The 22,668-nt window shown below is 37.3% G+C and overlaps 1 protein-coding gene across 1 annotated transcript in view; it reads left to right on the top strand.

Annotated features, from left to right (window-relative positions):
• The window catches only part of crhr1 (corticotropin releasing hormone receptor 1), a 150,160-nt gene that overhangs the window by 82,990 nt on the left and 44,502 nt on the right, over positions 1-22,668 (top strand). Inside the window, exon 6 of the mRNA XM_024285068.2 lies at positions 16,162-16,268. Coding sequence (XP_024140836.1) covers positions 16,162-16,268 — 107 coding nt within the window. The remainder of the gene's footprint in view (positions 1-16,161; positions 16,269-22,668) is intronic.

Genomic DNA, 22,668 nt, shown 5'->3' with positions numbered 1-22,668 from the left:
AATGGCCCGCGGGCCGCGAGTTTGAGACCCCTGGTTTAAGGCTTCCCCTACCCCTATAGCTTCTCCCTACCCCTATAGCTTCTCACTATCCCTATAGCTTCTCCCTATCCCTATAGCTTCTCCCTACCCCTATAGCTTCTCCCTACCCCTATAGCTTCTCCCTACCCCTATAGCTTCTCCCTATCCCTATAGCTTCTCCCTATCCCTATAGCTTCTCCCTACCCCTATAGCTTCTCCCTATCCCTATAGCTTCTCCCTACCCCTATAGCTTCTCACTACCCCTACATTTAGCCCTTCGAGTGTAGAGTTATTTAAACGACACTACACCTCGATGACATCATCATTATTAGCCGGTCATCTACATTAGCGTGTAGCTTCCAGCGCTCGGAAAACACAAGAAAAAAACAAAAAGTCATCACTTCAATGTAAATATGAACTTCTGTGCTTAAGGGGGCCATACTATGAAAAAACATCTTTTTGACCTTCTAACTCTTTTCTACTGTAAATTCCTCATTATAAAGAAACCCGAAGCGGTATTTTGATGCATCTACATATTTCTGAGTAAATCTGCGCTCTCAACAGCAGCCCCTCACATGCCCACGAAAACAAGCAGGTCCTCACGATCTGACGTCACAGAGTGAGAACCGCCTCTCTACGAAGTCTGCTCTGAAGGCACCAACACCCGATATCTCCACAGAGCTAGTGGTGATCAGCAAAAAAAACTTTCATTTTAGATGCAGAATACCGTATATCTTCCAATTGTGTCCTGTCTTCAATAAATTCCAGCTCAAACAGGTGTTCGTTATTTTAGACACAGGGCTCCTTTAAGACCCCCCCTCCTCGCACAGTTGTTCAGACGCCGATGGTATTTGTGTTGTGAACCAGTGTAGCGATGGCCAGGGCTACTAAAGTCAGATATATTGTATGTGCATCCTTCAGTGAAAAAAATTGGATGTTTATTTTCGTGGGAGAAATGCAGACACACTGCCACAGACTCTAGGATGACATCATGAAATGGGCGGCACCCACACCCAGCGGGAGGCGGAGCCTCAGGAATCGAGTCGTTTTAATTCCGGATAGAAAAAACTATCAAAAAATAACTAATATTCATAAATAATTAGTCTTTTAGTGTTCCAAAGGTTATATATGATCATATATATGGATATAGTTCACTCTGAAAGCCTTATGAAAATTATGGTATGGAACACACCTTAAGAACACATGAAGAAGAAATGCGTTTCTCCGCCGTGCCACATCGTGACACAAAGCACCCTACCGGCGGAGGGATACACAGTCAAAAGTCCCTACATGTTACCCTAAAGAAAAATAAAATAAAATTGGACACCCCTTCCCCTCCAAATATCCCTGTAGGTGGTGGACATGCGCTACTAAAAAAAAGAAGAAGAGGCCCCTCCCTGCTTGCCCAGTGTGAACGTAGCATAGTATTAGTAGTCATAGTACTAGAACTAATACTGTTGTTTAGATGCTGGTTTAAAAAGCACCACTCTGCTACCATGCTCCTATTTAGTCTATTCTTCATTAAACCATAAAAAGCTCCTTTTTTATGCTCATAAACGCTTTAAATGCTTCTTTGACCTTGTAGAGCACTTGTTTCTTAGCTTTTTTCCCCTTAGGCTTATTTTTTTTCCAAGTCTTTCTGGTTTACTTTTCATATCAATTGTATACATTTTAGCTGCTCTATTTATTTTTTTTTTTCTAAATCTAAACATCAGTTGTTCATTTTTAGCCAAATTAACAGTATCCATGTTTGTATTTGCCTGAAACTTCCAGTGCGATCAAATGACATTTCTGATGTGATCTGATGATACCATGACACATTCAGAGCTCAGGAGGAATATGGGAACATTTTCAAATCAAACAGGAATTCTTTTAGATGTTTTAGATCTGAAACTACTGCTGGAGCACATATGAAGTGCAAAGGTGCAGGTCCTTCTACAGTGGAGGAAACAAGTATTTGATCCATTGCTGATTTTATAGGTTTGCCCATTTAGATAGAAAGTGTCAGTCTGTCATCCTGATGGCAGGTTCATTTGATTAATGAGAGAGAATCACAAAGAAGATCAAGAACTTGACTTTAACGGATGGATGCATTTCATTGAGGAACCCTGTTGTGGAAAAACCCCTGTTATTAATCACAGACGTTTCTTGTAGTTGATGATCAAGTTTCTGCACCTATCAGAAGGAATTCTGCTTCACTCTTCTACTCAAACGATTTCTAAATCATTCAGATTTGGTGGCAGATTTGGAAACTAAGCTTCAGCTCTCTCCATAGGTTATAGCAGTGGTTCTCAATCCTTGGGCCGCAGACCGGTACCGGTCCGTGGGTCAATAAAAATAAATTCATGCACTAACTTAGATTATTTCTGTTTGGTTTGTTTTTTGATCCTGAAGGAAGTTTTATTCTTATTTAGATTCTGTTTGGTCACATGATTTGAAGCGGCTAGCTACATGGCTACCAGACTGCTAAATTAGTAGCCCAAAGCTAAATAGCTAACAAAAATAAATCAATAAAACATATTTGGAAATTGAAGAGAAAAGGTCCATTGAGGAAGCAGAAGAAGAGCCTTCAGAGAACATCAAAGCTGCTGTTTACTGACAAAACCGGGAGTTTTCCTCCACATATGGAATTGTTGAGACCGTTGTTTTCATGTAGCATGAGCTAACACGCGGAGACAGACTCTTGACTGTTTCACACATACAGATAATAAAATAACTGACTGGATGGATTCACGTTTATATTATATTTAGAAAATAACAGTTTTATAACGGTCGCATCATTTTATTGACTCACTTATTTATTCACTTTATTTATGGATCTCACCTTAAAAGTAGGTGGAGCTAGCGTCCGGTTGTTAGCCTCCACTTTGATGTTAAAGGGAAAATCTTTATCACAGAGCTGACTTTTTTCTAAAAACTATTTTTTTTATGTTTTGACATCATCAACTGTTATAATAAAACACTTTAACACAATTAAAAAGTTCAGTACATTTAAGATTAAACATAATAAAATCCAATGTAATAAATGAGTGAACAAAAAAAAGCATAATTTGAGGTAAAAACAATAAAAGAAAAACAGAATAAAACTTGAATGTAAAATAACAGAAGAAACTTTCTATTTTTTTATTATGATTAAAAATACTGTTGGCATAAATACATTTAGTTGACCGTTTTAAGTTACGTTGTTAAAATTCAAATCCTACCTGATTGCTGCTCATTCTTGGGGTCAGATGAGTCTGGATTCGGAGTGACTGAACACACCTGCTGTGGGTGATCAGGTGTTCCCGCTGGAAACCGGAAGATTCTGATCCTAAACTCAGTCATTTCTTCAGGTCTTCATTTGGGGCAGAGTCTGAACTAGTTCAGAGGCTTTCTTTAGTCGAAAACGTTTCTGCTTTTGTCTCCTTGAATGTGCAGTAAAGTAGTCATCACAACAGAACTGCTGTATTGATGTGGAGATTCTCACAGAAGAGACCATTTAAGTTCAGTCTGTATTAAAGCCAGGATCCAGGTTGCCTGCTGGGAAGAAAAGCTGAGTTTATTAGAAAGTTTGTTTGAGGATTCCTCATTTCCTTTAGGCTTTCTGCTTATTTTCTCAGCATCTTTGTTCTTGAGAGAAAGTGAGTCTGTTTGGTTTAGTCTCTGTTAGCCGACCTGAGAGGGTCTTCTATTATCCTGCTTTCGTCCCACCTCTTCTCCACCGTCCTTGTTTTTTTTTTTAAGCCTCCGGTTCGGTTGATTTATTTCCTGAAGTGTTTGTCAGCCGTGTGCGAGTCCCATTTCAGCAGTGATTCAGTTTTCTCAGGTTTGCATTAAAGCCCATGTGAGCAGCACTTCAATGATCAGATCTTCATCTTCACTCCTCTGGTCCGGCCGGTAAGCATCCTTGAAGCAGCCGCAAAGAGGTGTTAATGGCGTAGAAGCAGAGGCTATTTGAGCAGACGAAAGATAACAAGAGTCAAGAGTCAGTAAAGCTGGAAATTTGCTTTTTTACATTCTGTTTTTGAGTTTTGTCTCAACTTGTCCAACAGCTGCAAACAGAGCTGAAGACCTCTTGGGTTGAACAGATTTGACTGTTACAATCGGGGTAATGAATACTCAGATAGAAAAGGAGTTTATTTGAATAAACCCCTTCTGTATTTGAGGCTTAACTTTATTTAAATTAATTGTTTGTGTACTCTTTTTGTTGGACTGGATGGGAAAAAGAAGGGAGGGGAGAGGGGGATGTTAAAGATGGGGGAGTAAAGGTACAAAAGAAAGAAGATGAGAAACAAGGGGGTTAAATACATTTGAGGATGATTAAGGAGTGTTTTTCTGCGTTTTCTTACCGTTTTGTCAAGTAACATGTAACAAAACTTGTCAATTTGAATAAAATATCTAATGAGTGAAGTGCACATGGTCTGTGTTTAAATATCCAGTAATTTTATCCCCCCAAAAATAGAAAGAATTAAGAATATTGAATAAAAGTGAAAAAAGTTTTTGCTTCAAAGACCCAATCCAATCTGCTACTGATTTATTGTAAGTGTTCCCAGTGGTCTTTTAATTATGATTATGCCGTTTTTAGTCAAAATGAAAAAAAAAAAGACATAGTTCTAAGACATAGGTTCTGTAGAGCGGCAGGAGTTTATTAGAAATTCACCTCTGAGTTGTAGGTCATAAAACAGATATTTAAAAATCAGACCACTCTTTATTAGAGTCCACAAAGAGTTGTTTATATTTTGATTCATTAAAATTCATGAAAAATAAAAAAGCAAGAAATATTTTCATCTTTGTTGTTGATAATAAGTTATACAAAAACAATTAGTATTTATGTATGTGTATATATATATATATTTTTTTTCTTTTTCTTGTGTGTTTATATTGGAATTTGTTATATCATTTTTGCAGTTGTTAAATAAAGTTTGGAGGGAAAAAAAAAAGATTTTCCTAAAGAAAAAAAAGCAACCCCGCCCCCTTTACCTCCATCTAGCTGAGAGCTCTCTGTTTACATGATCTCCTGCTAGCGTACAGCACCTCACACCCCAAAGCTAGCATTAGTGTAGCTTCAAAAATGGTGATCGATATCTGATCCATTTATATATTGATTCCAGCTCAGAGGAAGAAAACAAAGACGTTCCTGGATCTATTTGTCTGCAAGTAAATGTATCAGAATGGAGCAGAGCAGGAAGCTTTGGCCTACCCGGCTTATTCTCTACATCACAACTACGATCTTTTTTAAACATTTTACACGTCTAGTCCCATTTTACAACAACATGAACAAAGAAACAGTCAGAAAGGAAATTTTAAGGTTAAATTTCTTTATATTTGTCTTCCTCCATCAGAAAAATGCTACAAGAAGGCGTTAAAAACACACAAAAAAACACAATAAGTTTGTCTTTAAGTATAAACAGCTTTATTATTATTATAAAAGAGTTTTTGTGATTCAAAAATATATAACATTGACATATATAAGTTTACTTGGTTGAGTTTACCTGTTATTATAATAAAGTCGGAGAGGCAGACTGCACTCTCAGCAGGACACATTCACTGAAACTGAAATAACTGCAACAATGAAGCAGAATTTCTTCGGTAAAAGAAAACGTCTCGACAGGTTTGTCACACTGCACCTTTTTGTAAAAGTATATAACAGTGTGAAAGCTTTCATCTTTGTTAAATTATACCTGAAAGTATTAAAGTCTTAAAAGATCCCTTTGTATGATCAGGAACTCTCAGGTTGGTCAACAGTTTGTGCTGTGGATCTAATGAGATGTTGAAAGGATTCACGGTTTGGAAGCTCTGCTGTCTATAGATGTGGTCCTCTTGGTTTCTTCACTCCATGACCTTCAGCGCAGTGGTTTCCAGCTGAGGGGGAAGCAGCTGGGACGAGATTATCCCGGGAGATAAACTCTCCTCCCGGAAGAGCAGGAAGAGGAAGCCAGGGAGATGATGGAGCGGGAATCTGGGAATCCTTCCTGAGACCTCTGCCTCAGACGTGAGCTCAAGAGCATGGACGGATGAATGAATTCAAACATGTAAAGGGGAGATTTTAGATTTTTTTTTTTTATTATGTATGGAAGGCAAAAAAATGCACATGTAACCCTTGTGCTATCCTGGGCATGTTTACATAAAAACTGGGGTAATTTCTCCATATAGGCAGCTCCACTCATTCACGACACATCTCTATAAAGTGAAAGACCCGTCAGTCTCATGCAAGAAAACCTTGGCACAGTTATGCATCTGGTTTGATCCAGCCCAAACCATGGTACCTCCTCCATCAAATGTCACAGCGGGCGCCATCAGGCGACGAGCGATCCACCAACAGAAAAGCGTGAACCCCCACCCCACAGAATGGACTCCACTGTCCAGTGAGGATGTGCTTCACTGCACCTCATCAATACTCGTCTCTGGACGCACTGAGGCTTACATGCAGCAGCTCCACCAGCCAAACCGGGAATGCAGAATTACATATTGAAGAAGTCATTTGGCAAAAGAACCCAACGCTCATTTACTTGGAAAACCCAATTTCACTGTTGTCTGTAGGTTTGTTTTATGATTTTGATCCTTCATAACAAAGTTCTGCAGTGTCCACAAAGAGCGGCACTTCAATAGAAAGTCTTTCTACTGAACTTCTACAAAAGGAGAATGAAAATAATCCCAGCCATTTGCTGCTGAAAAATTGTCAGGAACTGTGACCAAAGGAGGCATGAAAGAGGAATGAGGACTTTAATTAAACTACTAGAGCAAAAAATATGAGTAGTGTCAGGAATCTAGAGCGATGAGAATAAGAATACCTTTTATTCTTCATTTGGTCAGTGCTTACAAGTGGAATGAGGAATGACAGTGACAAAAAAATGAGTTTTTAAAGCTGAGACTTGGACAAAGTAGCCATATCTTAAAGTAGAGAGTCTGCTTGAATGCAGAAATATCACAAATAAGAAAAAAATAGCGATTTGACTTTTAAGAAATGATCATATATTTAATATCTATGCATCCAAAGAGACCGAAAAGGTCAATCTTCATTTTGTTATTATTTATTTATCCATTATTTAACCAGAAAAGTCCCATTGAGATCCAGACATCTCTTTTTCAAGGGATTCCTGGCCAAAAGGCAAATTACTACGCAACTCAAGACATTTTTTACACTTGAAACAGTAAAGTAAATGAAAAACAACAGCATAGAGATTTTTTTTTTAGGTACTTTAGGATACCATCAAACCAAAGCAAAGTTGGAAGATGTGGCAATTGAATTGAGAATCCCAGTTCCCAAGTGCCCAATACAGAAATTCCATCTTTCCCTTCTCTGTCCTAACTAGGGACAGACAGCGTAAAATCCAGCAGGGCTCCAGTGAAGACTCATGCTTTAGAAGCCCTTATATATAAATCTGTACTGGCTGAGAAGCTTTCAAAGCAGACTATTCAACTTGCAGGTAGAGTTCACAGGGATTAGTTTGTGGTTCAGTTTGCTGTAAAACGCAAAGAGGCATGAAAACCTGAATCTAACATGTGGACGACGTGTATAAAATACTCCCACAATCCAGCACAGGAGGACATTTTTCAGAAACAAGTCTTGTCCACAAAAACTGTCCATCCATACATTTTCTTAACCTGCTATAGTCCTTTTGGGGGTTGCTGGAGCCTGTCCTGGCTACTGTTGGGGTACACCCTAGACAGGTTGCTTGTATGGTTTAGAGCAGCAATAACGCCCACATGCACACTTTAGAGCAACCAAGTAACCGTATTAGCATATTTTTAGACTGCAGCCCAACGTTTTGAACTAAAAACTAAACTTTAGACACAGCTTTTCTATAGGACTATTGGGAAATACTTTAGAAAAAACGATGCCATTTTAAATTTTTTATGGTTTCAGTGATTTTAGTTGCAATGGAATAGACAATCTTGTCATCAGCATAAAACTGAAAGCATGCATTACTCATTTTCTACCCCACATTTGTATAAATTGTAAACAGGAGTGGACCTAGAATAGATCCTTGTGGAACACCCCAAATAAGGGCTGAACACTAGTCCATCCATTTAACTTTGAGTTCTTTCATAGAAGAAAATAATTATGTTAAATTATGTCCTTCTTTGGATTGTCTTGCTTCAGTTTCATTGTTTTAAGTCATTACTAATTTTAGTTGTTAATTACTTTTTTGGTCTCCCTTGTCTGTACAGTTGGAAAATAGCATTACTTTATCATGGTTTGTAATTAGGAAACAACTCAATTCATGAAAAAACTATGGGATTTTGTAATTTGTTCATAATTTCAGTGATTTTAGTTGCAAAAGAATAGACAGTTGTGTCATGAGCGTGAAAACGAAAGCATGCATTTTTCATTTGTATAAATTGTAAACAGGAGCTGACCTAGAATAGATCCTTGTGGCACACCTCAACTAAGTGTCAGAAAATTGGTCCATCAATTTAACATTTCTTTCAGAGAAAAACATCATTCTTATGTTAAGTTCTGTCCAGCTTTGGTTTGTTCTGCTTCAATTTTATTAGTTTAAGTCATGACCAATTTTTTAATCACTCTTTTTATACTATGAAACTTTTTGGGGGCATTCCAGCCTCAAATCAGGAAGTTCAGACAGATTTTATTGAGAATGCTCTGGAAGGTGAATTGAGAGGCTGCGGCCTCTGGAAAACACTGTTGTCAGCAAAGGAGATAAAACCTTTGTAAGCATCAGAGGGAAACACAGGAGAGGTTAAGACTCGGGTGGTTTTGACAGCAGATCTGATTCCACTGTCCTTGCTCCCTGATTGACTTTAGAGTGATGACTTCCACAGAGGTGATTGAACGGATCCGATCGGAGAAACTGTAAACCACAAATGAGGGAAATGTCCATTAGACACTCTCAGTAGAAAGAGCCAGAGAAAAGTCTGATCCATGAACCAGAAGTGAAACAACAGTAATGTTGGCAAGTTCTGAAACGTTGTGAAACTTTGGAGGAACTTCTGTTTTTTTAAACATTGTTCTGAGCTCTGATCTAACCAGGCAGGTCATGTGACTATTTCAATACGCCTTCCATTATAACACTAGCTGTTCCAAATTGTTTCGGTTGCTTTCATGCACCGTAAAATTCAAATTCAATGAAAGAAAAAATTTTTTTTTATTAGAAGACGTCATCCACCATTTCACAAAACAAACTATTTCCAGCAGGGGATTTATATTTCCTTCTCTTTCCTTCCTACACGTGCACTATATAGTGTGTTTGGTATTTTGTTGTGCCGTCCAAATCTACAATTCCAAAACCGAGTCCTCTGGAAATTTCCCAGAAGTCTATGAAAAACCAGTGTGCATCGATGCTCACTACATTAGCGAATATAGACAACAATGCATTGCGGTCGAACAATTTTTGCGAGAAAAAAAAAAACGTTTAAATGTAATTTAGATTTCACTTAATTGTTTAAACGTAATTAAAAAATATTTTCTTAAAAGTTTTTGTAAAATTCATGCCTGGGAGTATATAAAGATGTATGTTTAGGTCGACCAAGCGTTAGCATTAGCCGTCCAATGGGAAATTCCATTAACTATTAGCATCAAGCTAGTGGACTTTAGCTTTATGTGCTAAATCGATTTATATTTTTATGAATTGATTATTGATCGATTCAAATCGATTAATCGATTTTATCAACCCAGCCCTACTCACTGCATTAGCAAATATAGACCACAATGCATTGCATTTGAACATTTTTAAAGGAAATAAAATGTGGATTCCTAAATCCACTGTGTAGTTAGGGATAGAGGTGAAGCACAAGAGGCCTGATTGCATGAAGCATGGTATGGAAAGACAGAAGGGTCAAAAAGCAGAAACCGTGGCAGAAATCCACACGGTGAAGCTCCTGTCACAGCACGAGTTTGGAACTTTCCTGACTGTTTCACCAGAAAACAAAATGTCTGACTCACTGTTGTTCTTTTATGACAATAATCCTGCAGAGGCTTTATTCCACAAACAATTCCCAAACGCTGGCGTTCTTGTAAATGGCTATGGTTGAGGTGTGGGCAGTCTTAACTCCACCAACACTCACTTTTGGAGCTGGCAATCATTTGTTCATTATTATATTCGGGTTTCCGTCCAGCTGCTTCCAGAGCTTCCATTAGGCTGCATGGAACTGGCAGGGCGGAGACATTCCGTTTTTATGACCGCTTGTTTTAGCGTCTCAGAAACAAACTAGTGAATATTTGATTTCTCCTAATTGCCTGGTGTCAGACTTGTCTTCTGTAAGCCGGTGTTGACAGCTTCACATCTAAATAGGGCAACGGCTAAATTGATTCCGTGTGAGAAAGTGTGTCAACAATTTTCTAGTAAAAGTGCTGGAAGGGCACCGGGCAACACTTTCCTCCCAGCGTCTTATTTAAAAGCACTCTCGCCCACATGAGCTCTGCCTACCCGGGAACAAACTCGCAGATTATAGGTTGATAAAGACACAACAGCTCCTCAACTACTTTCCTCCGTCATTGCCGGGATGACTTTTGTCTTTTGCTTCTTCTCCAGCATTTTCAAGAACAAAGGTGACAATTTCTCCACCTGTGTTGTCTGAGAAGTGCAAAAAGGCTCTGACAACACGACATTACCGGTAACGTTCTGAAAAGAGACTGCTGCACATAAAAGGCAGCGCTCCAGGAAGAAAGGGTGTAGGTGCTGCTCTTCTGCTCCGCACCATCGCACCCTTTCATTCACGTTCGAGTTCGAACAATCATAAAAAAAGACGGCGGTCTAATACTGCCGCTACGCAGTTAAAGTTCTTAGCTCGACTGAAATGTTCAGCATTAGTTGCTCCTTTTTTATGACCAGTTTGATTGAAAAAGTTCTCTTCTAAATTGCATTATCCAGAGAAGTGCTGGTCTTTAACCCACTTGTGCTTCTATAAATGTCCTCATGAGACGACTCCACCCCTAACAAAGATGTGGCTTTAATGAAAACAAGGCTAATTGCAAAGTTGCTGTTTTCTGGGTTTTAGATATTGAGTTATCCTGTTTTAGATTCATGAATACACGGGTCGGAAAGCCAAAAAGGGTTTCACAAGAGGCCACCATGAACCTTCACTTGCAGGAAGATCTGTCCAAAAAGTCCATTTTCACATGGTTTCTATCACTTTTTATTTAGATTTTTTTAAAGAAGAAATTGGCAGCAAACTGGTCTTTTAAGAGCAGTGGGATTTCTTCACAAGACATTTTTGAAGGGTACCTCTGCTTTTGCTTTAACCCTTTAACACCAGAGATGCAGCACGTAAAGTCCATCCATGATAATGTTTTTTTTTATTTTAAAAAAATATTCCCATTGGTGTTTTAATTATTATTATGATGTTTTTAACCAAAATCGCTCAACCTAAATGTCTTTAAAAGCCATTTTTCATGTTGATCTGAAGCCTCTGTTTCCAGAATCTCCTCTGAGGGGGCGTGGCTTTTGGTGCTCCGCCCCTGATTATGATAGCTCTGTGTCTGGCTAGCGTAAATCTTCAGTGCTGATACATAAAAATGTCCATCAATCTGGGTAATGTCCAGCCGTATGGTTCTGATCCGGATGTCAGCTGGGACGAGGAAGTGAAGATCTTCATGGACAGAACTTCCTCCAAAATCCTGATTCTTTCTCCTTCCAGTTCACCAAAGACTCTTTTAGCTAATTCTCCAATGTTTATTGACTGTGATCAATACATTCAATCATTGGTTTCTCAGAGTTCTTGATAAAATAATCAAAGCTAACATCAAAATGCTCTTTCATTGATTTACAATCCTTTCCAACTGCGGTCAAATGAGCCGCCGTTCGCATTCCGTCAAGGTCCGTTCACGGACTTGACTTTGACACGTGTGATTTACAACTACAGCAACAGATTCAAAACGTTCAACTTTTACAATTTTATATGAATATTTATTGTTAAAAGTTACAATTCAGTGAGATGCAACCAAAACGTTTTATTTTTCAATTTTTTATTTTATTTTACTTGAATATTTTTTCATAGGATTTACTGAAAGAAAACATCGGTTTTGTTATATTCACATGTCAAAAGCAAAATCTTGAAAACTTTCCCAAAAGGAAGCAAGACTGAGTCTGAAATATATACATGTGCAAAAAGTGTTTTTTAACAAAAAAGCCTCTAGATTTACAGATATTTTACACTTTAATCTGATTTCTTGATTTCATGTATAAAGTGCAAAAGTAATTGAAAAATTCCTTTAAAGCTTATCATAAAAAATGTGTCATCATAAATTTGGGAAGCACACATCCCCCCCTGCTGTCACACCACACGCCTTTGGCGAGATGAGGCCTCATGACTCTGTACTGTACATGTGATTTTGTGTTTTAAAAACCACAATCCCTTCATTTGCTTTAAATTCTGCCAGAAAGGATTATTGTGTCTTCATCAGGAAACAAGGGTCTTAACCATGACCACGACCTTTCACTTACCCCCAAACAATGTCATGATCAGGGATTCAGAGGCCCATTCTCCAGCGCTTCAAACATCTGTTCGTATTCTCTTCATGAAAACATTCAGCAAACGTTGAGTAAAAGCAGAGAAGAAGCGGCTGACATCACGCTCTCCGTCCGCCGCTAACTCCGCTCAGGTCTGAGCTGCTGCATCCAAACAGATGACCGCTTTGTCAGTGGGTGGGGTAAGGATTTAACATCCTCACATTTAATCACGCCGCAGACACCATTGGGTTACATAAATCCACCGCAGAGCGGATTACTGTTAGTAATGTTGGGGGGAAATCCGATCACAATGGATATGTAAGTCCCAGACTGTGATTTCAGGCACTGAGTCACTGGAAGATTGTTTTGTGTTTACAAATGATTTGCTGGTTTCAATCCCAAGAGGCCGGCTACAGAAAACTGATCTGGAAACAGTTTTACCAGAGCGGCGCCCCGAATAGAACCCCATCTGTGATTGGAGGTCAGATCGTGATTGAATAATTGAAGCTTTAGCTTGAACTTTGACTCAGCACTTCATCACAAACCAGAGACAACAACGTATTTAGAGTAAATGATGCTGTAAATGTATTTTTTTTAGAAATGACCTAATCTATATTGTTATTCAACATTTAAACAGCTGTTTAATATCAAAAAGAGTTCATTTTAAGTCAATGTGACGTGAAGTTTCCTTATAAACCGGAGTATTGTCCTTTCTTTGTTTACTGTCATTCATCCATTCAGGGGTAAACCCACTGCTGGGTTTGGATTACTGCACTGCTGGGAAACTCAAGTGCTTTTGACCTTGAGGTCAAGAACTGATGGATTTTCATCAAGAGCTTAGAATTGGTGACTTTATTAGTTATGTAAGAAAAAAGGCCGTTTCTGAAGCTCCACATCATCACACTACCGCCACCATGTCGGTGAAGGTTCTCATTTATCCAGGTGACGTTGAACTTGAGTCGTTGCATCTGGACTTCAGCTGAATCTGAATTGCCTCCTTATCCCTACATTTATCCCTCCAGATCAGGGGGGTGAAACCCGAACACACAGGGGGCCAAAATCCAAAACAACTTATATCGCGGGCCGAACAGGATAAACATTTATTGAACACTCTAAAACAAATTTTTTAAAACTTTAATACTATAATTTTTAACATAAATATGAACTAGATAAATAGCATTACCTGCGATGATGTTAGTGTGAATGCTGTAAGCTGAATTTGGCCGCTGAAAATGCTAGTACTGATAGCTGAAGATGCTGAAGCTGATAGCTGAAAATGCTGAAGCTGATAGTCAGCTAAAATATTAGCTAAATGCCAAATTAGCCTAAGAAAGAAAAAAAAAAGAAAAAAAAAACTTTGGTTAGCCAAAGCCGCTATGAATATAGCTGAAAAAATAGCAAAAACTTCAATATATCCTAAAAAATAGAAAAAAAAGCCTAAATTAGCTGAAACAGGTAGCATGTAGCTGAAATATTAGCTAAACTCCAAAATGTACAAAAACATAAAAAAGCCTAAGTTAGCCAAAATAGCTAGCATGTGTCTGAAATATTAGCTAAACTCCAAAATAGCTTTTTTTTTTTTTATTTTTTTTTTAGAAAACCTAAATTAGCCAAAACAGGTAGCATGTAGCGGAAATATTAGCTAAACCCCCAAAATGGACAAAAAATCTTAGTCAATGCCACAAAAGTCTAAAAAGCTAGCAGAATGCCAATTTTTAAAACTTTAAAACCGTAACTTTTTAACACAAATATGTATAATAAAAAGTCAGGAATATTATTCCAGAATAATTTAATTTAAACCTTAAATAACTTTCAATATTTTACTCTCCATATATTTATTCAAAATTATACAAGTCAGAAATGATCCCAAGATAACATCGGGCCATTAATAACAATAAAATAACATGATCTGGAGGGCCGATGTGATTACCTGGAGGGCCAGAATTGGCCCCCGGGCCTTGGCTTTGACACATGTGCTCTTAGTGGAGAAATGAGGAAAAAATAGTGTCTTCATTTCTCACAATTTATTGCGGTCACCATTTTGTAGTGCTGTCTGGATCTACAATTCAAAAATCCAGTGCCCTAGAAATTTCCCAAAAGTCTTTGCAAAAAAACATTGTATCATCATCAATAGTCGACGGTCATCTGCGTTAGCACGTAGCTGCCAGCGCTGGGAAAATCTGTAACCACATGGATTTTATAACTTTCATGCACATTTTATCCATTATTATTCATGAATGCACTCATTGAAAATATAATTCTGGGTTGTGGGCGGGACTATTGACACGGAGCAACCCCGTCGCCGAGAGGTCTCTCGTGGAAGCTTATAGTATCAAGCTAGCATTAGCGGTGGAAAAAACAAACAAAAAACAACCAGCAATATTGGGTTAATCCAGTGGTACAATTTTTAGCCAGAATCCTAACTCTTTAGAGCACGAGTATTAAACGTTCATCATGTCTCGCACACTTAATCATGAGTGGGTCAGGATCTTTGGCACCCCCACTTCAGTCGCTCCGTCTCTAGTCTGAGCTTTTTCTAACATCTGGTTTTCTGATCTAACAGGATTTTAATTAAGAAATACTGAGAAACGCAGATTGAATTGTATATTATTTCATAAAGGTCCTCTACTATGAGGAAAAATGCTACAAGAACAGTTTGAAAAGATCATTTTCATTGGAGTGGGTCTTTAAAGGGTAATCGAAGCATAAATATAGATTTTTATTGGCTGTTGATCTCTATAAAAGGAGCTTTAAAAGTGCTAACAATTAGTCTTTGAGAAGTTTTTGACAATTTAAAATAATCGTGTATAATTCTAGAAATATTGGTCAAAAACAGTCTGTGTGCTGCCCCCTACAGGTTGAAAGGAGGTATTACAGTTGAATTCCGGGATTGGTCAAACCATTTAAGTCCTACATCATCTCAGAAGTTCCACGTCATGATCTGCAGCTCCAGTAATGATAGCAGTCAAATGATTTTTCACATTTCAGCTGTGGGCGGAGTCAGCCTCCAACTTCCCTGGTTGGTTACCCTTTAAGGCCTAAAAAATGTCTTATGATGTGCAGTTGATGTGCCCCATTTTACAACAGACAGCCCATATCCACCCATATGGGCAGTTTGGACTAAAATTTAAGCTTTCTTCATTTGTGGATCTCAGGGGTCATTTAGAAATGATCCTGCATTTTCTTCCAATCATTTAGTTTTTCAATTGTTCCTCATTATTTTTACATGTCATAATAAATTATCTTTAGTTAATTTTTCACAGTTTGTATTAAGATGTTCATTTAATGGATCTTGGTGTTGCAGGTTTGAGTGTGGCGAGAAATTTTAAAAATTACATTTTTTTTTTAACTATTAGTGCAAGTTTGGACCACTTAAAAAAGTAATCCATGTAGAATTTAGTGTTTTTAAATATTGAAAACCTTATAATAAACTGGTTCTAACACATTTTTCGAGCTTTTGTGGTCAATTTTAATGTCAGGATTATGTATTCATTCGTTAACTACGAGATAAAACCATTTTTGGTTTGTTGACAAATAGTAAGCTGCATATCTTATAATAATGTCCAACTCCACATTCAGTTTTAATGGCATCTGGTCTCTCCTGCTGTGGCTGTAAACAGCTGCTTCTGCTGCAGCCGCGGCAGGAGGCCGACTTCAAACACAGACGAATATGAGAGGATTTACACTCGTCTTCCTGCACACCAGCATCGGAGCAGCCAATCGCAGGAATAATGGCCTTGTGTTTCTTTTGCAGAAAAAAAGCAAGATGCACTACCAGATCGCTGTGATCATAAACTTCCTGGGTCACTGCATCTCCATGGTGGCGCTGCTCATCGCCTTCTTCCTCTTCCTGTGCTTGAGGTAAGTGGCGGCCGCTCCCCTGATAATGTCAGATCGCCGACGTGACAGAAACCGTTGCGGAGCGGTTCAAAGCGCCTGTGGTTCTGATTCCAAAACCATTTGGTCATGGAATGAAACCTTCACTATCTCAACCCAGCAGACGTAAAGGGGTTTAGACGCCTGCAGAAAGTAGGGCACATTTCCTCACAAATGGGAATAATAGACCCATCGAGGGGGGGGGGGTGAAATCAAAACAGACTTTTGGATGCCAGCTGGGACAGCCAATAGAGGTGGAAAGGGTCCTGGAATAAGCCGCGCGTTAACGAGAGAAAGGTCTTAGCACCCTCAACAGCCAGGCTGCTATCGATCCCAGAGCCCCCCCCCTCCGGGGAGCCAGGAAAGCGTGAAAGGTCACGAGGAGACGTAATAAGTGGAAGCTCAACAGGACCGCTCCAGCTGTGTCGTAGGGCCACCGCGAAGCCGTGGAGGTAGAGAGGAGGGGGCTGGCATTTATTACACTTTTGGACTTTGGAATGAAACTGAGCAGCATTTCTGGGGAAGGCTGTCACCGGCCCGTGATGGAGCAGACGGCTGACGCTCCTGCTCAGTGTAGGGGAACGAGGAAGAGGCAGGGAGAGGTGCGAGTTCATTTCATTTGTGTGGCAGGCAGAATATTTTTAGCTTTGCACTGTGGAACACACTTCTACGGCAGATTGAATTGTAAATGACCACTTCATGCTGCTCCTTGAGTGGGATATCCAAGAGGAACGCTCTCAGAGCATCAAACAGCAGTGAGGATTCACTCTGACACAAAGTTGAGGTTCAGTTTAACAGAACGGGGAAGAACATTCAGAGCGGGCTACAAATCAAAACCATTCAAGTTACCAACAGATTAAATCCAAATGTCTTAGTCTTGGTTTGGGAGGAGAGGAACAACAAAAAGTAATGCACATGAAGGTCAGAGAAGAAAACAGAAAAAAGGGAGTTTTTAGCCGGAGTCCCCAAACGTTTTCTTATAAGAGCCACATAACTTGTTTCTTCAGTGATGAGGGTTTGTAGTATAACAGAAAAAGTGTTTTTTAGCAGATTCTCCTTCAAAATCTGCTGGATTGATCGTATGAACGCTTGAAAAGTTAGTTTGTTAAACATTTTGTGTTTAAGCGTCACCGGTGACACCTCAGGTGTTAAAGGGTTAACACTTAAGACGCCATTTCAGTCAAAGGAGCAAAAATAGTTTATAGGAGATCCAAACTTTGACCTCCATTAAAATATGAATTTTTGTTCATATCTCTTTCTTCTATGAGAAAAATAATAGTAATTCAATAAGAAAAATTTAACTAATTAATCACAAACCGGGAAAAAACTGATAAATGCGATAAATTCTGTTTTTAGTTACAGCCACTTATATTTAAAAATAATCACAAAATGAAATCTACACACAAAACTGTATATTTAAAACATTTATTTTGAATTAAGGCTGTCAATTAATTATAAAATATATCACATTCATCACACTTTTGCGTTGTGATCAAACACTTTTTAACAAACACTATTGATTACAAAAGGAATAACAACGATATCAATGTTATTGTCTGAAATGTTTACAGTTAACTCAGTTAACTGAGTTAACTGAGTTAACTCAGCACAACTCTAATAGTAATGTATTTGTTTCATTTTTATTTTTTAGACATTTTTCAAAATAAATTGGAAAAATAAACATTTTTTTTAGTTGCAGTGGGACTTTAAGGTATTTGTACTTCCATTCATGTTTTTTTTCTTTTTAAAACTTTGATTTTATGTAAGGAAAAAAAATAGAAATCTATTAATATTTTATTTATTTATTTTTTTTGCAAATTCATTCTAAAGCAACAGAAAGTGAAGAAATGAAAAAAGTTGACATAATGCAGGCCTGGCCTCCACCCCTCCCTCTGCAGGTCTGGTTGTGCTGTGAGTTTGGGGTGTCATATCCTTCAGAGCCTTTAAAATAGTAAAGACTCCATTCTATCATCATATCAGTTCATCTTCTCCTTTGATTTATGTGATACGTCTTATAAGTTTTGTGTTCAGGATTCAAGGATTCAGGATTTAAAATTTCTCGTCGTTGTCACAGAAGAACAACAAAATTGCGTTTGGAGCATCTATACTTCATACTTCATAATAAAAATAATAATAATAATAAATACTGAAACAAATAATGTTCAATGCTCTTGCTGGCTCTTTCTGACTTAACCAGGCTTGGAACAACTGTTTTTATTAATATTTTTTATATTATTTCTATTGTTTGTCCATTTGTCCGTCTATATTCTTTTTTTTTGTGGTCATTTTTATTTAGTTAATTGTGGATTTTTGTCTCCCACGTTTTGGGAGACCGTCCCGTGTCCAAATCCGGCCTCGACTGGTCTAGCAGTAAAAAGCGAGCATGACCATCAAAGTGCGAGAAGACATTTCTGAGCGGCGTTTCGTGGATCTGCCATGTTGTGTTGGAAGTGTTGCCTCTAATTTAAAAGCAGTGATGGAGATGCTGGACTCCGTGCACAGATCAGAGGACTCCTGGCGTCATCCCCGCCCACCTTCTTCCTGCTAAACCTTCTGCCCTCTGTTTCAGCGATCATAGAAACACAAACTCGTCATCGCGGCGCTCCACTCTGGGACTAAAACCAGACGCCCAGGGCTGTTTCTTTACTCACACGGTTCTGGGGGTTTGCAGCCACTTTACTTGTACTTGAATCAGGTCAGCGGATTTTGTTTTCTGTGGTCTGAGAATCGTTCAGGTGTCTCTGTGCAAACTCCCAGCAGGCTTTGCCTTTTAGTGAGGAGTCTTGTGTGGAGAGGCGGAGTGCTGCTCCGAGTTTCACTTCAGTCAGGCAGGTTTTCTCATCTTTGAGCCTCAGAGGAGTCGTGGAGGGAGCGCGCTCACGACGCCCTGAGCTTTTTCTTTGCACATTTGCAATCAAATACAAAGATGTACGCACACATTATGAGATAAATGGATGAAAAATGGAGAGATTAAAAGAAGAATTAGAAGTGTTTGAGCATGAATAAATGGACATGAATGATGAAACATAAAGTTGCATAAATGTAAATCTTGATTATTTAATAAAACTTCTTATTATAATATACTGCATAAATATTAGTAATTTTTTTATCAACACTCTTATGTTTTATCAAGATTTAAGAAAGTGAACATCCAGTAATAAATGCAGTTTCAGATTCTGAGTGAGGGCAAAGCCTGATGGGAAAGTTTTTATTGTTTCTTACTTTATTTTCTGTAAATGTACATTATAATTTTGAATGACATTTCATTTTCTTTAAAGTTTAGAGTGATTCATCGTTAGTGCTTACTATCACAACCAAAATAAACTGATTTCCATTTAGAATCCATAGAAACAGATTTACATTTATTTTTAATGCCAGTTTAGCTGAAGTACAAAAACTATTTTTGTCTACTTGTTTGTTTAAAGGTTATAAAGTTAAAATGCTCAAGTATAATATTTAAGTTAAGAAAAACAACTATCACAAATTCAATTAAAAAAAAAAAAAACTACAAAATGTCCCTATGGAAAAAATAATTCAAAGATTAGGTTGAAATTAGCTCCTAAAGGGATATTAAAGTTAAAAAAAAAAGTTTTTTTTTTCTAAAAATTGAAGTTTTAAATAAAGTTATTGTTATGAAGTTTTGTGCACCAATTAGTGACCAGAATTTTTTTTTCGCTCAGTTTTAAGAAAAAAAAAATTCCAGTTACCATCTGGTGTACGGCAGAGTATTAGGGCCATAAAAACAAGTAATAGCACAAGTTTTTTCTAATAAATTTAAGACTTAAGATCTTGCACATTTACTACTTTTAATCTCGTAAATTTACTACATTTAATCTCCTGAATATACTACTTTAAATGTAGTAAATTTATTGCTTTTAATTCCTTAAATGTATCATTTTTAATCTTGTGAATCCACAACTTTAAATTTGGTAAATTTACAGTTCTAAATTTCCTAAATTTACTATTTTTAATCTTGTAAATGTATTACTTTTAATATTGTAAATTTACACCTTTAAATCTCATAACTTTATAAGATTAAAATTTTAAATTTACGAGAAAAAAAGTCACAAATTCAGCCTTTTAGTTTTAAAGTCATAAAAATACGACTTTGTTCTTGTCATTTTACAGTTAGGACTTTTTTCTCGTAGATTTTCAACATTTAAAGGATTATTTTCCTTTTTTTTGTGTGTGTGTATTCTGGCTCTAATGCTCGGTCATAGGTGCGCACTAGTTAGTAACCAGATTTTTTTTTTCTTTCCTTCAATTTTTAATTTTTTTTTTTACTTTAATCATTATTTCTTTTTTTTACTTCGATGTCCCTTCAGCGCCTTCTTAAAATTCCATAATGAGTTAAGAGTACAAATTAGTATCAACCTAAATTTTTAAAAACATTTATATCAACAAAAATCCAACATTGATTTTTTTTCCCACAAATCAGAAACAAGTGATAATTTTCCTTTTTATTTAGTGATTACAATTTTTTATTTAATACATTTTATAACATAAAAAAATGTTTACAAAAAACTTTTTACACCTGGATTAAATATATTTCTTCAGTTTTTTGTAGTTTATTTCACTGGTTATTTATCTTTTCCTTTTCTTACTTTTTTTAAGATATTTGAATGACTTCCTGTCACTCTTCTCACATAAAATGATTTCAAAGTAAAACAAAGTTTTGAACTTTCTGCTCCTCTTTTTTTTTGAATGCTTGAATAAATAACTTCTCATTTTCTGGCTTTGAATTTGATGCGCTCGCGGTTCCAGTTGTTTGAAAGTCAAGACTTAAAAGTTGAATCATTTTTAAGGAGTGTAGAAAATTATATTTAGAGCCTTTTTGTAAATTGGTTCTTGGATAAAACTAACCTTTTTTTAAAATAAGATGTTTATTAGTATAAAAAACAAATGTTTTTGTCATTGTAAGATGCGTTTTGTTAGTTGATTTTGGATAAAAAGTCTGTGCATTCGTTCATAGATGAATTCCATCAAACTCATGGACTTCAGCCGTGTTTGGAGCCTGATGTTTGTATCTGATAACTAGGTTGCAGTTTATGTGTGAAGCTTTCAACTCTGACGTCCCCGGAGAGTTTCCTCAAGATAAATTTTTTAATATCAGGCGCTCTGAGAAGATCACTGCTGGCAGCTCTGTCCTGCAGACCCGAGCGTGGGATTTCATTTTCCTGCCACATGTGGAGCTCCTGTTGGAGACTTTAATGTTCGGTCAAGAGTCGCTCTTACAATACGTTACCTGCAGTTACATCAACGGCTTCACTGTGTGTAGCTAATGAGAGCAAATATTCATGTTGGAAACCAAACATTTGGAATAATAAAAATGTTTTCAGGCTCTGTAAGCGTTTCCTTATAAGATAACAAATACTTTAACCTTTTATTTATTCATCAAAACAGGAAAAGTGTTTCAATTTTTTCAGCAGAGGGATGATAAAACTAAAAAAACTCACCATTTTCAAGAGAAAAAAAGCAACAAGACTGTTTAATTATACATGTAAGGCCCGAGTAAGGAGGATAAATCCTACCAGCAGTGGAGCTTTGTCCAATAATAGAAAGCTTTTATAAATAAATGTACCACAGGTGGGTAAAGAGGGAATTTTAACATTTAATATCGAATGTTCCAGAAACGTCAAGCTGTCTGCTGAAGTGCTGCTCCGGCAAATCCAGGAGCGAGCCACAGAGACTGAAGAAAGTTTAAGTACGATCCCTGAATCACAACAGTCTGCAGCTGAACTTAACATCTTGCTCATGCTAAATTAATACGACTTGTTCCTTTGCTTACATGCTTTTATTTAGCCTGATTTGCATTCCTGTGTAATCCCACCTGTGAAAAACACACATCCCACTGTGATCCTGCAGTGACCCATTTCCATTCCAATTTCTCCATCAACACACATGTACGATTCATCAGCTGAATATGCACATTTTTTATTTTTATTTTTAGAAAGCTAATCAGCATTTCTAAAAAGAATCTTGTCACATCATTAGAGATTTCTTGGCAATGAGAGATTTCAGTTTAAACCTTTCATTCAGATTTTTTTCTACAGAAAAAAAAATCCCTGAACTCGTGTGGGAGCAAGGCTGAAATGACAAAAGTGTTTGTTTTCCTTTTTTATTTATCAGTGATGCTTTCTGTGTGTCATAATTCAAACCACACTCACTAGACACAATATAGCTCATTGAGATTTCACAATAAAAATTCTACAAAATTACAAAAGCCAACAAAAATAGAGCCAAACACTAAATCTAAGACTAAATATAAACTAAACATTTTCTCAGATGTCATCAACCTTTTACCTAATCCTTAAATCAAGCCAAATACAAAGTTCTAACAGCTACAAACAACACCCACATCAGTGGGTGTGCCTGGTCGGGCCTT

Source organism: Oryzias melastigma, linkage group LG19 (assembly GCF_002922805.2).
Source record: "Oryzias melastigma strain HK-1 linkage group LG19, ASM292280v2, whole genome shotgun sequence".
Taxonomy (NCBI): Eukaryota; Metazoa; Chordata; class Actinopteri; order Beloniformes; family Adrianichthyidae; genus Oryzias; species Oryzias melastigma.
The sequence above is the reverse complement of the archived record's forward strand: the minus strand, read 5'-3'. Positions and strand labels throughout refer to the sequence as shown.